The sequence below is a fragment of the Martes martes genome (genome assembly GCF_963455335.1).
Source record: "Martes martes genome assembly, chromosome: 17".
Classification (NCBI taxonomy): Eukaryota; Metazoa; Chordata; class Mammalia; order Carnivora; family Mustelidae; genus Martes; species Martes martes.
In genome coordinates this window covers 19,094,410-19,108,520 of record NC_137905.1, presented here as the reverse complement: position 1 = coordinate 19,108,520, position 14,111 = coordinate 19,094,410, and the positions used below count along the sequence as shown (strand labels likewise).

The following is a 14,111-nucleotide window of genomic DNA, read 5'->3' as shown; positions in this document are numbered from 1 at the left end:
CTCTCTCTCTCTCTCTAATAAAAATAAATAAATCTTTAAAACAAAAAGGGTTTTTTTTTTGTTTGTTTGTTTGTTTAGGCTATCTTGGAAGATAGTGAGCCCATTACTGTAGGTTAGGGCAGGAGAGCAAGCGCAGGCTTGGCAGGAAGGCGAACCTACCGCCTCCAGAAGGAGGTGTACAGTGGTTGAATATAAGGCTGTGGCGTCTGGGAGAGGGGTCTGGACCGGTCGGCAAAGCAATGGAGAGGAAGCCGTGAGGTATTATTAACAAGAGTAAGGAATTGAAGAGGCTTCTCGGTTTGGGGTGTGCAGAGTGTGGGAGGTAAAGTGGTGAGGTTCCGGCCGGGCACTCAGCCCACTCACCATTTAGAGCCCAGGAGACTGGTGGGGATGGGTGGGGAGGAACCGGATTTGGTCCCTCCCGCCCTGCCAGCCCCCTTGTCCTCCTCGGCTATTGGACAATTCCTCTGTCCTTCAAGAGCCCGCCTCCGCAGGTGAACCAATAAGAGCCGGCGAGAGGATGCTTCCTTCTCCATCTAGATCTGCACAAGGGGCCGCTTCAAGGAGGTGAGGCTGGAGGAGTGGCAGCCGCGGCACCGTGCGCAGGCGCGGAACTGACGGGACGGACCGGGCGGCGGTGGCGCAAGCTGGTGAGCGGAGAGCGAAGGTCCGAGGTAAGGAAGGGGGGCGATCGTGGGATGCGGACTCCCCCTCTAACCCCACTGGGTGTCGCCTACGCCTGGCTCACCCCCGCCCGCAAGATCGGATCAGGTGATGAGGTGGAGAGCCGAGGTGAGGTGAGGTGAGGGGGCGGCCCCGCAGCGGTCACCCCACCGCGCGCACGCGCCACGTGGGCTCGCGGACTTGCCAAGGACCCTTGGCTTCGGACCCGGGCACCGCACGAGCTGCTTTAGTCCTTGGAGCACCCCTGTGAGCTAGGCGCCTCGACTGAATTTGCCTGTTTCGCAGGCTGAAGCTGGGGCTCAGGGACGTGGCCGGTCCGGGCTTGAGGGAGATCGGGCTTGGTGGACTCCGGAGCCAGAACTCTTCTTTATGAGGCTGTGGGTCAGAGACTTGAACTTGGGACCTGTTTGTTTTTTTGAGGGGCGCGAAATTGTTTGGATCCCGACTGCGGCGGACCTTCTTGGCTGGAAAGCGTTGCCTGGTTTCTCTGCAGGGCCCCGGAGGGGTGGGAGGTGCCAGGCGCCCTCTGTACTCCTTGACCTACCGCCCCGGCCCCAAGTTCAGCGGGGTGGGCTGTGGGGAGGAGGACGATCCTCAGTTCTGTAAGCTCCCAGTGCCTCAACAGACAAACTTATGGAGGGCTGGTCTTCTGAACAAAATCCGAAAACACGTGGGAAACGCTCCTCTTAGGTCATCTGAGAAAATAAAATAGAGCAGGGTTTTTTTGGTTTGTTTGTTTCTTTGTGTTTTTCTGATCTAAGAAAAAATGCCATCAGAGTCTGTTGAAGCTGCTAGGAGACTGTTCCTTTCGTGTCCTTGGGGAGGCATTTGAATCTTTTGGAAATCAGTTTGGCAATATGAGTCTACACCCTTTGACCTACTGATTCTGGCCTTTGAGAAATAAGTGGGTTTAAACCTAGGTAGGGAAAAGGTTGGTGTGCGACACAGTGTAGTTTGGTGTTCCATAAATGTTAGCCAGTGGAAACGACCTCTAAATCTAGAACAGTGGAGAACAGTTAAGTAAATTGAGATTGTTTATGCCAAAATGGGGTATTGCACATGCATGAAATGTAGTATTGTGAATAAAATGCTCTTAAAAAGAAAACCACAGTGTAAGTTGTGGTTTCAAACTATATAAAAATGTATATAGAATGACTAGAGGAGTCACCTAATGATAAAAGTAATAACTACCTTTTTGGAGCAGAAGAGTCATATTTCATTAAATCCTCAAAAAAACCCTCATGAGGCTAGTGTTCTCATCCCACCGTCAGACAGCTGGAGCTCAGTCAAGTGAAGCAGTGTGTCTGATGTTAGAGAGCACGTGTCATACCTGGTGTGCTCTTGGGCCTTTGGCAATGCCATGTCGACCAGTAGTTGAGGGCCCGTTGTGTACCTTGTGTAGGGCTGGGCCCTGGAAAGCCACTGGTGAGTAAGGGAACCTGGGTTCCTGATTTCATGGAGCTTATAGAACAGTGGAAAAGCAGATATTTAAATAAACACTTACAATCTGCTGGGGAAAGTGAACATGGGAGCTAGATCCTGGGCTCTGGCAAGGGAAAGGATTCGGGAAGGAAAAGAAAAAGAAGGAGCCCCTGCGTCAGTTGTGAGGGATGAGTGAGCCCTGTGGGGAAGCCTTCAGTGGCTCTCTAAGAGTGGAGAGCATATAAAAACCCTGTTTTCTCCACTTTCTGGAATGTTACTTATGTGTTGTAATGTAAAGGTAGGGTGACTTACTTATGTTTTTTAATTTAGTCAACTCTTTTGAAGTTTATCTTAAACTGCATTTGTTCAGGATGGTAGCAAATGTTTTCAGAAGTCATCGTTTTTAAGAAATTGAATTTGAGCTTTCTTCAACTCTTTAATTTTCAGGTCTAAAGAAAGCCCCTTTTGCTGAAGGAACACATTTGCTGGTATAGTTTCATAATGCCAAGTACTTTGCCCTTCTGGATCTTAAAAAATCCTGCAAGGAGCGGCATTGCAAAGTTACAGGGGAGCAAACGTTTATATTCAAGGTGGGCCTCAAATGGAAATGAAGCAAGATGGAGACTCTTTTCCCACCTACCAGGCACCAGAAAAAGCAGTGTCCCGTGCAGTGGCTTCATTCTGCAGAAAGCCTCCAGACACACATCAACAGAGGAAGATGACTTTCAGTTGCAGCTCAGCCCTCAGCAGGTAAATGAAGTGCTGCGAGCCGGCGAGTCAGCCCACAAGATTCTTGACCTCGTCAGTGGAGCCCCAAATTCGGTGTTACGTTTTGAGAGCAACCAACTGGCTGCCAATTCCCCGGTGGAAGACCGGCGAGGTATCGCTACCTGCCTGCAGACCAATGGGCTGATGTTTGGCATCTTTGACGGACATGGTGGCCATGCGTGTGCTCAAGCAGTGAGCGAGAGGCTCTTCTACTATGTGGCCGTGTCACTGATGTCCCAGCAGACCCTGGAGCGGATGGAGGGAGCTGTGGAAAGCATGAAGCCCCTGCTGCCCATCCTGCATTGGCTCAAGCGCCCAGGGGACAGTATCTACAAGGATGTCACGTCCGTGCACCTCGATCACCTCCGTGTCTACTGGCAGGAGCTGCTTGACCTGCACATGGAAATGGGACTCAACATTAAGGAAGCATTAACGCATTCCTTCCAGAGACTGGATTCTGACATCTCGCTGGAAGTCCAGGCCCCCCTGGAAGATGAGATGACAAGGAACCTTTCACTCCAGGTCGCCTTCTCTGGGGCAACAGCTTGCATGGCCCACGTGGATGGAGTTCACTTACATGTGGCAAACGCTGGTGACTGTCGGGCCATCCTTGGGGTCCAGGAGGACAATGGCATGTGGTCTTGTCTACCCCTCACCTGCGACCATAATGCCTGGAACCCAGCCGAGCTGTCGCGGCTGAAGAGGGAGCACCCTGAATCAGAGGACAGGACGGTCATCGTGGACCACAGGCTGCTGGGCGTCCTCATGCCCTGCAGGGCCTTTGGGGACGTCCAGCTGAAGTGGAGTAAAGAGCTGCAGCACAGTGTCCTGGAGAGGGGCTTTGACACCGAGGCCCTCAATATTTACCAGTTCACCCCCCCACACTACTATACTCCCCCCTACCTGACTGCCAAGCCTGAGGTCACCTACCACCAGCTGAGACCCCAGGATAAGTTCCTCGTGCTGGCCTCGGATGGTCTGTGGGACGTGCTGGGCAACGAGGAAGTGGTGAGGCTGGTGGTGGAGCATCTGGCCGAAGCAGGTCGGCACAAGCCAGACCTGGCCCAGAGACCTGCCAACCTGGGACTCATGCAGAGCCTGCTGCTGCAGAGGAAAGCCCAGGGGCTCCACGCAGCTGACCAAAACGCGGCCACACGTCTGATCAGACACGCCATAGGGACCAATGAGTACGGGGAGATGGAGCCTGAGCGGCTGACAGCGATGCTGACATTGCCAGAGGACTTGGCAAGGATGTACCGGGATGACATCACTGTCACGGTGGTGTATTTTAACTCAGACTCAATAGATACCTATTACAAGGGGGGTTGAGAGGCTCCCGTCTGGCCAAGGTTAACTTAAATGCTTTGCTAAGACATTTTTCATTTATCCTTAAGCTGGCTCTTCAGACCTTACTGTTAAAAAGGCAGGCAGATGTAGCTTGCTTAAAAATAGACTGATGTGAGCGAAAAAAACCAGCCTTGGTTTAAAAACAGTAGCAGTGATTTCATATCCCCGTGTGTTTTGGTCACCTTTTCTATGTAGAGAGGGCAGAGCATGGAGAGCATATGGGTTTGGGCCCATAGCCAAAGCCCTTTTATAAAGACACTGTTGTTAAACTGTCAGCCTGAGCCTTCCGAGGGTAAGTTTAATCATCGTTCTGAGAATGTGAAGAACTTCAGGATTTTCTGAGGTTATGCCGCAAAATCGGCACACTTGGCAGTTTTCCTCAGTTCACGGTCGTGGACAGCTAGACTATGAAGGGAGGTTTTGTTTAGTTTTTATTTTTAAATGACTAAGACCTAGGTTTACAAAGCATATTCTAGAATACTTTTCTATGCAACATTCTAACTTTGTGTGACTCTACTTGTGAAAACATTATGTGATGCTACACCCTCGTTGGGTTTTAGTTTGGCCTAAAACAGTCCTCAGAGTTGCAAACAGGCCTGCTGGAAGCATGCTTGGAATGACTCGTCTTGGTTTTCAGCCGAGAGGGGTGAGGGTGGGTAGGCACCAGCTGAATTCACTTGTGCAGCTAGCGAGCCCTTCTGCTACGTCTCACCCCTTGAACCTTGAGCCATACTAGGAGGTAACTTCTGTCTAAGCCTTAATTCCTGGCCTTCCCTGCGTTAATAAAATACCCTCCGGGGCTTAGCCTCTGGGCAGGTTAATTGAGAGCACTTAGCCTTTCTGATTATACCTCTCAAACGTTCTTCTGTGAATTCCACTTAATCCTCCTACCTCTGCTCTGCTGACTGCCTCGCTCTGCAGCTGCTGACTGCGCAGTGCTGTCCTGGAGGAAGGCTCCCTCTCCAGAGTGTTGCAGGAAGGAGAAGATGTGATTATGTACTATGATAGTTGGGACAGGTCAGTGGGCAGGACTGGCACGTGCTATGGATTTTGGACTTAAGACTAGACCTGAGCCTGGACAGGTGAAAACACAAAGGATTTGAGAAGTCACTAATGAAGGCTGCCTGTGCGCCTCCTGAAAGGCAGGAGGGAAGGGAGAGGAGTGAGGTTGGTCAGACAGGACACTTGCCTGGAGACTGTGGGCTGAACGGCCGCCGTTGCTCCTCGGGGAGCAGACCATATTTAGTATAGGAGTCGGGGCAAAAATAAAAATGTGACCCGTAGTGGCTTCTGTGGGCAGCACAGTCTTCGTGTTTATTTCAAATGAAGCCACGTGCCTCCTTTCTCGGGGAACGAATTTCATGTTCTCCTGAATTGCGGTGGCATTTAAACACAGGAAGTGTGTCCCTAAACGGAAACACACGTATAATCCCACAAAGCTGACCATTCCATCTTCCCGCACTACATTGGTTGAACCCTCTCTTCGTCTCCACCTTGTGCCATCCACTGAAAGAAAAGAGAGTTTGACTTTTCGTGTCCCAGTGACATTCATTCACCTGTTGGGGGACTTCTGGCTGGGAGACATTCCTCTGTCTGCTTTCCAGTGTAACTTTTTGGTGACAGGGGCTTCGTCTCTACTCAGTGCTTCAGCCTTGGTCATTCTATTCCAAAACCATTAGTGTTCCTTTTGATCTCCTACGTCTTAATTGAGAAATGAAACGTGAATCACTGCTATTGTGCTTGCGGGAAGGTTTGTTGCTGGAGCTGAAGACTGCTTTTCCGTCATCCTTTGTTCTTGATGCCAGCTCAACCCTGGCCCACCTCAGGGCATTTACCGTATTACCCGACTGTCTGAATCCTGTTTGGGAGCCTAGCGTGGGTCACAAAATACATCTGATGCAGTAACTCATAGGACAGCTGAGAGGACACAGACTTCCTGCCTGCTTCTCCAAGCATATCTGTGTTCTCTCTCTGCCTAATATATTGCCCGCTTTCTAGTCGGTATATTGAAGTGGAAAAAAGGCTGATTTGTTGTCCGCCTTTTTCCACAGTGAACTCTCTCAGGCTCTCAGCTTTTTCCCTGAATGCTCCAAAGAGAGCCTCCTGGTTAAGCCCCAGCATGTCTGTCTCCCCGACCCAACTTCTGGTGTCACTGGCCTTTCTGAGACAACATAGGCTATTGCTGGAGGAATTTGAGAGGGGTTTGGTGGTACTTGTCAGTCTTCCAAAGCATTTATCATTTCTTTTATGTGAAGCTTTCAATTTTGAGACATCTAAAACGAACTAAGAAATAAGATGGACCATTTCATATTTTGGATGTAACTTGAATACAGTATGCTTTGGTTCTTTAAATTGCGTCTTAGTTTAGGTAAGAAGCTTTGGTAATATTGGCATAATTTAGATATTGTTTTATGTATAAATAATACAACCCTGCTGATTCCGGGGATTGGTCAAAATAGAGAAGATGGTATAGTTCTAGATTAAAATTAGAATGCTAGGTCAAGTTACTTAGATTCAGTTTTTCTGACGTAGTATTTGTAACAGTCAAGCTAATTTGTTATTTTTTAAAAAGCTGATTTGTTAAAATGAAAATGTGAACTTTGAGGTATGTTAATATATAAACAGTTTTCCCAGAAGTTGGATTGGCCTAAAAGATCGTTTGCATCAGACACACTGGGTAAAAGTTCAGGTTAGACACAACTAAGCTGCACCTTGTGTATGTCAGTGCAATAGAAACCGCTTGAACTTGAGTCAACTAAAGAAGAGAATAATGAATTGTATGGAACAAGAAAATGTGTTCAGAACGAGTCTGGCTTGACTCTTTGGTCTCTCAGTTGCTGGTAACCTATCTTCACTTGACAGCTCTTGGGAGAACTCTGCTTCCCAGATTAAACCAGAGGATCCTGGAATGGAGCCATCGTAGTTTCATTTTAAAGTGGTGCATTTGTCTCTGAACATGACTCCTTCCCCTGGCAGAAAAAAACCCCGGTGTAGCTTTGGAGCTGGGCTATGAAGGCTGGTGCTGCTGTCATCGTGTGGACTGCCTGGCGTATCACTGAGCGGGAACGTGGGCTGCTGTGCCATCATCTCCCGAGCTGGCTGAGCCTCTGTTCCTTATACCTGGGCACCTGCTGTGTAACGTGCTTCCTGGAAAATAATTCTTATCAAGCATTGACTTGGAAAAATGATTAACCCTGTTCTTTCATATTTACTGACATTTGTATTTTAAGATGTATAGCAATGTTCTTATTGGACATTGATTTTCTATTAGAGATATTTAAATGAAACTTGTCAATAAAAGAGGCTGAATGAAATTTGGTGTCTTTTGGTTTGAATAATAATTTCCTTCGGTCCTTAGGGTTACTGGATTAGACCAGTCTTTGAGTCACCACCCTTATCTGGCCAGGGAAGATTTTAGTCTGTTCAAGGCCCCTCCTCCCCCATGCCCCAAAGAAGTTTTCTCTGCAAATTTTTGATGGCTGCTGACCACACAGGAAGTCCTCATTTGGTGTTAACCCTGTGTGCAGGGACCTGAAATGAAGGAAAAGGAAGTGAAGGCTTGTGTTGTAAGGGTCACCACACACTCAGTGCCAAGTCCTGCTGGGGTTTCATATTATTTAACTGAGTTCATAAAACCAGCTTGTGTTCAATGCAGAGCCAGCGTTAGGGAAAATTTCCAGGCAGTTACCTCCAGTGTTGAAGAGCCCCCTCCTTCCCATCCCCACTCCCTGAGCTCTGTCTTCCTGCCTCTGAAGAGAGAAAGCTCCTAAGGACTGCCCCCCCCCTTCTTGAAAGCAACCCAGCTATTAAGTCATTAACGCTTCAGTGTGGGCTGGGGTGGTTCACCTGGGCTTGAAGAGGACAGGTTTGCTGGAGGGAAAGGTGGAAAAGGGAATGTCTGAGGTCTGATGAAGATAGGAGGAGCTATTTCCCTCTTTAATATCACAAAACTGAAAAACTTGCCCCTGACACCGTGGTAGGGCTGGGGTTTGAACCAAATCCGCAATCCATCCACTTGTCCCAATAATGGCCCCTTCAAAAAGGGAACATAATGCATGAAAACTCTTTCATTGCACAGTTTCAGCCCAGAGTGGGTGGGGATGGGATGGAGAAGTAGGTGGTGCTGAAAAGAAGCTAGATATACTTAACGCATGTGTTCCAATATTCCGTCATTTTGGAACACGATAAAAATACAAGGGCAAAAAATACAAGGGAAACGGAGAATTAAATTTTCAAGATTGAGCTCTTTGGACTCCTTCCAAGGGGAAGAAATAAATTCATGTCGTTTCCTTCATATTTAGAGTTTTTGTTTTTATTTCACTTGATGCTGTTAAATCCCCTATAGTGGTTCCCAGGTCCGTGGCCCTCTGAATCCTGGGTGGCCAGTGCTCCAAGTAGCTCCCTCTGGAACGGGTGAGTCCTTACCAGACTTCTGTGGGTCAGAGTGTCTTTGTTCCACTAGCCCTTGACCTTATCTGTCCTGTATGGGAAACTGCCTATCTGCAAGGAGCAAGGTGGCAGTAAGTAGGTCAGGACACATTCCTTTCCCTCACGCCTGGAAAAGTGGTCTGTGGAGGGACTTTCCAAAACCTGCTCTGTCCCACGTCTTCACTCTTCCTGCCTTTCCAGGATTCTGGAAAGACCTCACTGGCCCAACCTTGTCCTCCCTACAGCAGATGAACAGAAAGAACGCCTGCCACCAAATGCTGCTCTGTCCGGTCCACCCTGCACACACCTCATGCCCTGGGTCCAAGGCTCCGGGGGATGGCCCCTCCCAGTGGGGGGCTGAGAGGTGTGACCCTGGGCACAATGGTTGGGCCAGACAGAGCAGGGAAAGGAGCATGAGGAGTGAAGCACAGGGGTGGGTCTGGTCCAGTGGGTCTGAGGACAGACTCTGGGGTCTTTATGGAAGCAGGGATGAGAGTGCAGTGAGGGCTGAGGCGGGAGGTAGCCAAATGTGGCTGGGTGGGCAAGGTGGACGCCTTCGGGTGGTCGCCTGGGAGAGGATAGCCAGGCAAGGAGCGCAGAAGGGACTGTGGGCGTGGCTTACTCTTGGTCAGCCTGGAGGTGCGGTGGGCGTGGCTTTCTCCTTGTCGCCTTGGAGGTGCCGCAGACTCCTCCCCTCCCCTTCACTTCCCCTGCAGCGCTGAAACCAGGTGCTTTGGGGTATTGGTTCTTGTTTTTCTCCACTCCACTCCACTGCTGTAATATCAGGCCTGGCCCCCTGTCCTGCTGACTGAAGAATGAATGAGGAAGGATGGGGGGATTGACGGAGGGAGGGATGATTGGCGGGGGAGGGGGGGAGCAGATGAAGAGGAATCAGTCAGAGAGGTCAGAGAAGTAGCAGCAAAACCGTGAGCGGTGGTGTGAAAAGGTGTGAGGAAAGGGGGTGAGGAGAAAACCGGTGGGTGTGGATAGAAGAAAATGCACAAGTGATTTTCAAAGGATCGCTAAGGAGAGGCAAGGAATTCTCATGTGGGACTCAGGACACAGGGTGGGCCTGGATGGTGGGGGCTGGCTCTGTGAGAAGAGGCGGGCTGAGCTGCTGGGATGACCCTTCCTCTGAAACAATGTGGCGTGGTGGGTAGCGGATGGGGAATGTCATGGAGCTCACAGGTCCTTGGCTTGTGGGAAGGGAGAGTATCCCTGGGTTCACCTGGGGCTCCAGCGGCTTTGCTGACTCCAAACTGGACTTTGGCACGGAGGGACGGAGGAGCCAGCTCTTTTCTGAGCTCTGCCTGGTGGTTGATCACTCAATCCGGAGGAGGACATGACAGGAACACCAATGGGGAGCGCTCGCGCCTGGCACCGCCTGTCCAGGCCCTTTGCTGGGGGATTCTGCCCAGAAGCAATGTGAGACAGGAGTCTGCCTCTAGATGTCACCATCTGGCCATGTTGGTGCCAGCCACAGCTGGAGGGAGTGGGAGGACAGCATGCCTGAGGAGAGACCCTGAGGCACGGTCCTGCCAGAGCAGGGGGTCCCTGGGACTGCAGCCTGGGACACCCATCAGGGAGCCTCACCAGACCCTGGACCTCCCTGGGGCTGGAGTGAGTGTGGGGTAGGAGAAGGACCCTGTCTTGTGATCACTTAACCCTGCTTTGTGGGGACGGGTCTGCTGAAGTCCCAAGACAGCCAGAGTCAGGTGGTGGGCTGTAGGTGGTGGGGGATCAGTTGCCACCTTTTCCAGTCTCCCCCAGTGTGGGTGCTCCCCTCTGTGGACTGCGCCACACCTCTGAACCCTTCCCACCTCCTCTTCCTGCTCCCTGAAGCTGGGCCTCACAGCCAGCTGCCCAGCTCTGGAGTCCACTGCCCCATCCCCTGTCCCAGCCCCAAGAGTGGTTCAAACCATCTTTACCTGCCCCCTGCCCCCACCCCCATCCCCAAACAACAGCTGCCCCCTCCTGTCAGCTCCACCCAGCACACAGCAGCCAGAGTAACCCTGGTCAGACTCAAATATTATGTATCACTCGTCAGCCCCAAACCTTCCAGGCTCCCCCTCACCCTTGGCAGAAACCTCAGAATCTTCCTCCCCAACTTCCTCCAATCCTCCCCAGGTGTCACACAGGAAGAAAGAAGTGAGGAGAGAGAAAAGGGCCTTTCTTCCACAAGCTGAGGTCACCTCTTCCAAGAGTCAGGATGCCCCCTGGTCACCCCTGGGAGGGAGGCTGGAACCGTCCCCCCCTTTGCTTCTTGTTGAGATTTTAAGGATGACCACAGATTCTTTGCCACCTCCCATCAGCCTGTGGGGTCTAATTCTCCTCCTCTTGAATCTGGGCTGAACTTAGCACTGTGACACTGGTGATTGATACCCATGTGCGGCAAAGTCTGGATAACTGGTCAATCTGAGAGATGGCTGTGATGGTTAATTTTATGTGTTAACCCGACTCGGCTAAGGGATGCCCAGAAAGCTGGTAAAACATTACTTCTGGGTGTGTCTGTGAGGGTGTTTCCAGAAGAGATTAGCGTTTGAAACAGTAGACTGAGTAAAGAAGGGGTGGGCATCAGCCCACGGCTGGAATAGAAAAAAGAGGCCAAGGGAAGAAAGAGAAAAATGGGCTGTCCGTTGAGCTGGGACATTCACTTGTGCTCTGGGACATCTGGTGCCCCTAGTTCTCAGGCCTGTGGACTCTGACTGGAACTCAGACCATTGGCTCCCATGGTTCTTAGGACTTCGGCTTTGCACTGGAACCACACTGCTGCCTTTCTTGGCCTCCAGCTTGCAGAGAGCAAAGCATGGGACTTCTCAGTCTGCATAAACACGTGAACCAATCCTTCATAGTAAATCTCACGATTATATGAAGCAAGTATCATGAACCCATCCTACAGATGGTGAAACTGAGCCTGGAAAAGTGAACCAATGTGCTCAAGATCACAAAACTAGTAATGTGGAGCTGAGTTTCGAACCCTGGTATCTGACTTCAAAACTTCCTCTTCGCTTTCATGTGATTGCCTAAGCATTCATGTGATTCTGTTGAATATCCATTCATCTGATAAAAAAAAAAAAAATACCAACATGCCCTCTCTGCTCCCTTAAATTAAAGTCTGGCAGGGAGGAGTGAGCTATCTGTGGAAGCATTCTAGCAGAAGCTAGAGGAACAATTGGCAAGATGTGAATTAGATGGACTGTCAGGGGTCCCACCCTGAAGCTGGGCCTCCGCCTCTGCCCAGAGCGGAGCTGTGTGGGTGCAAGACAGGACGCTCTGTGTAGGGCCTTTACTTGTGTTCCCAGTCGGCCTGGCCTGTGGGGTTGGGAGGGCAAGAGCAGGTGGAAACTGGGGGAGGGGTTGCTTGCCTCAAGCAGGTGGGAGGGACCCGCAGATCAGAGCCTCCCCGGCTTTCCTGACCTCAGCACCCTGGACTGGTCTCCAATCCCCCTCCCTGCCCTGGGCTTGGCACCTCTGGCTTGGGAGAGATCCCAGAACTATTCTGCCACACAGTGAAACCTGCTCTCCTGCCCAACACCTGTCAGAATGTATCAGAGAGAGAAACAGAGAGAGAGGGAGAGAGGGACAGGACCAGGCAGCTACAGAAGGGGGGCTGGACAAATATGGCCATGGCCCTGGTGTCAGTAAGAAAAAGAAGGTGGACACCGCTGACATGGCCTTGCTCAATGTACTGGACAAAGAGATTCTGGTGCAAAGTCGGGTGGACTTTAAAGTGACAGTGAAAAAAAGTGATGGTGGAAGACCTTTATTATTAGACGGGAAATTGCTAAATGGAGATACTGTAAGTGGGGGGTAGGGTGGGAAATCACATTATGAAACAGAATGTACAGTGTGACCTCAAACTGAAATCTTTCCCCAACCCCCCAGCCCTCACACACGCCCCTCCACCAGCTCCCTCCTGACTTAGCCCACAGGCCAGGGGCTGGCAGTGGAGGAGGGGACTGTGACTATATTGGGAAGGGGATGAGATCACCCAGAGGCTGGCTGATTTAGAACCGGGTAACTTTTTCCACCCGTATGGCTCTCAGAGGCTTCTGCACTGGCTCATAAACCTTGGCGCCAGCCTGCAGGGTAGAGGGGAGCCATGATCCCCTCCCCAGGGGTGGAGATGGTGGTTGAAGCTGGATAGGGGACAGGTGCTAGGCTGAAGTTAAGATAAAAATGATAGAGTGTGGGGCGCCTGGGTGGCTCAGTGGGTTAAAGCCTCTGCTTTCGGCTCTGGTCATGATCCCAGGGCCCTGGATCGAGCCCCACATCAGGTTCTCTGCTCAGCAGGGAGCCTGCTTCCCCCCTCTCTCTCTCTGCCTACTTGTGATCTCCGTCAAATAAACAAATAAAATCTTTTAAAAAAAATGATAGAGTGGGCCTAGTAGCGCTCAGGGCTCTGCTGGGATCCTACAAAAGCTTTGCTCCCAGAGAGCTGAGTGTTCTAGGACCACTGGGACCTTTGTGGGCATTTCGTGGGTACAGGAATACCCCAGAGGGTGGCAAAGGTGTCCACCTTGTGGCAAGCTGAGCTGGGTCCCCTTGGGCCCAGTTGTAACACCTTGTTTTGTCTTGAGATTCCTATTTGCCAGCCTCGCTCTCCCCACCGAGAAAACCCCACCCCCACCCCCATTCTTGGCCAAACCCAGGGAAAACCCTGGTGGTGGGTAGCTGTGAAGGAAGAGGCCCAGGCTGGGAAAGCAACTGGGTTCCAGTTGCAGCTCAGCAAATAACTGAGTTCAGTTCACTTCCCACCCTTGACCATGGTGCCCATCAGTCATCCTCAAACCTGTGCTCCAACCTCATGGAAATGTCACAGTATGTCACAGCATGTCCCAGTCCTCTGAGATTTTGCCCATGCAGTTGTCCCACCCTGGTTATCCTTTCCTACTCTGGCTGCCTTTGTCAACTCCCGCCCCCTGAGCTGGGTCAAATGCCATCTCTCCCCCAGTCAGTGTCCACCACGCTGGCTTATCCATTTCCATTGGGGCTGACCCTGAAGGCAGGGGCTGGCTCCAGGGAAAATGCTCAGACATGTTGGATGAAGGAAGGGGAGGAGCCCTGGAAGGGATGAGGGGTCAGAAGAGGACCAACTGTGAGCCCAGCACCATCCTGTGCCAGGGCCTCAAGTGGGACCTTGGGGCCTCAGGACCCTCACCCATAGCAAACAACAAAAGCTTATGGTTTGAGGCACCCTGACCTAAGCTTTGCAGGCAAGGAGCAGGAGCTGGACAGAACCAGAATGAGCCAGAGCATCCCCTTCTTAGCCCAAGCCCTGGGCAGCAGGGCCAGGAATGGAATTCTCCAGTTGGATGGAGTTTTTCCTGGAAAATCCCCACAAGCCCTTCCAGAAACGTGCTTTTGTGCCTGACTCTGACTCCTTCGGACTGGTGGGTAAGAGGCCTGTTGGCAGGTGGGCTGTACAGACAAGGCCCTTGCCTTCTCTGGACCCCCGGGCT

At 51.1% G+C, this 14,111-nt stretch overlaps 1 protein-coding gene across 1 annotated transcript; it reads left to right on the top strand.

Annotated features, from left to right (window-relative positions):
• Positions 1-540: 540 nt before the first annotated feature.
• On the top strand, positions 541-4,205 carry PDP2 (pyruvate dehydrogenase phosphatase catalytic subunit 2). The gene is made up of 2 exons (XM_080829460.1): positions 541-674; positions 2,554-4,205. Exon 2 carries the CDS (start codon positions 2,608-2,610, stop codon positions 4,201-4,203), a length of 1,596 nt encoding a protein of 531 aa, XP_080685586.1. The 5' UTR covers positions 541-674; positions 2,554-2,607; the 3' UTR covers positions 4,204-4,205.
• The last annotated feature ends 9,906 nt before the right edge of the window (positions 4,206-14,111 follow it).

Bases quoted from the DNA above. Each gene is read 5' to 3' on its own strand.
- PDP2 (XM_080829460.1), top strand. From the start codon at position 2,608: ATGCCAAGTACTTTGCCCTTCTGGATCTTAAAAAATCCTGCAAGGAGC.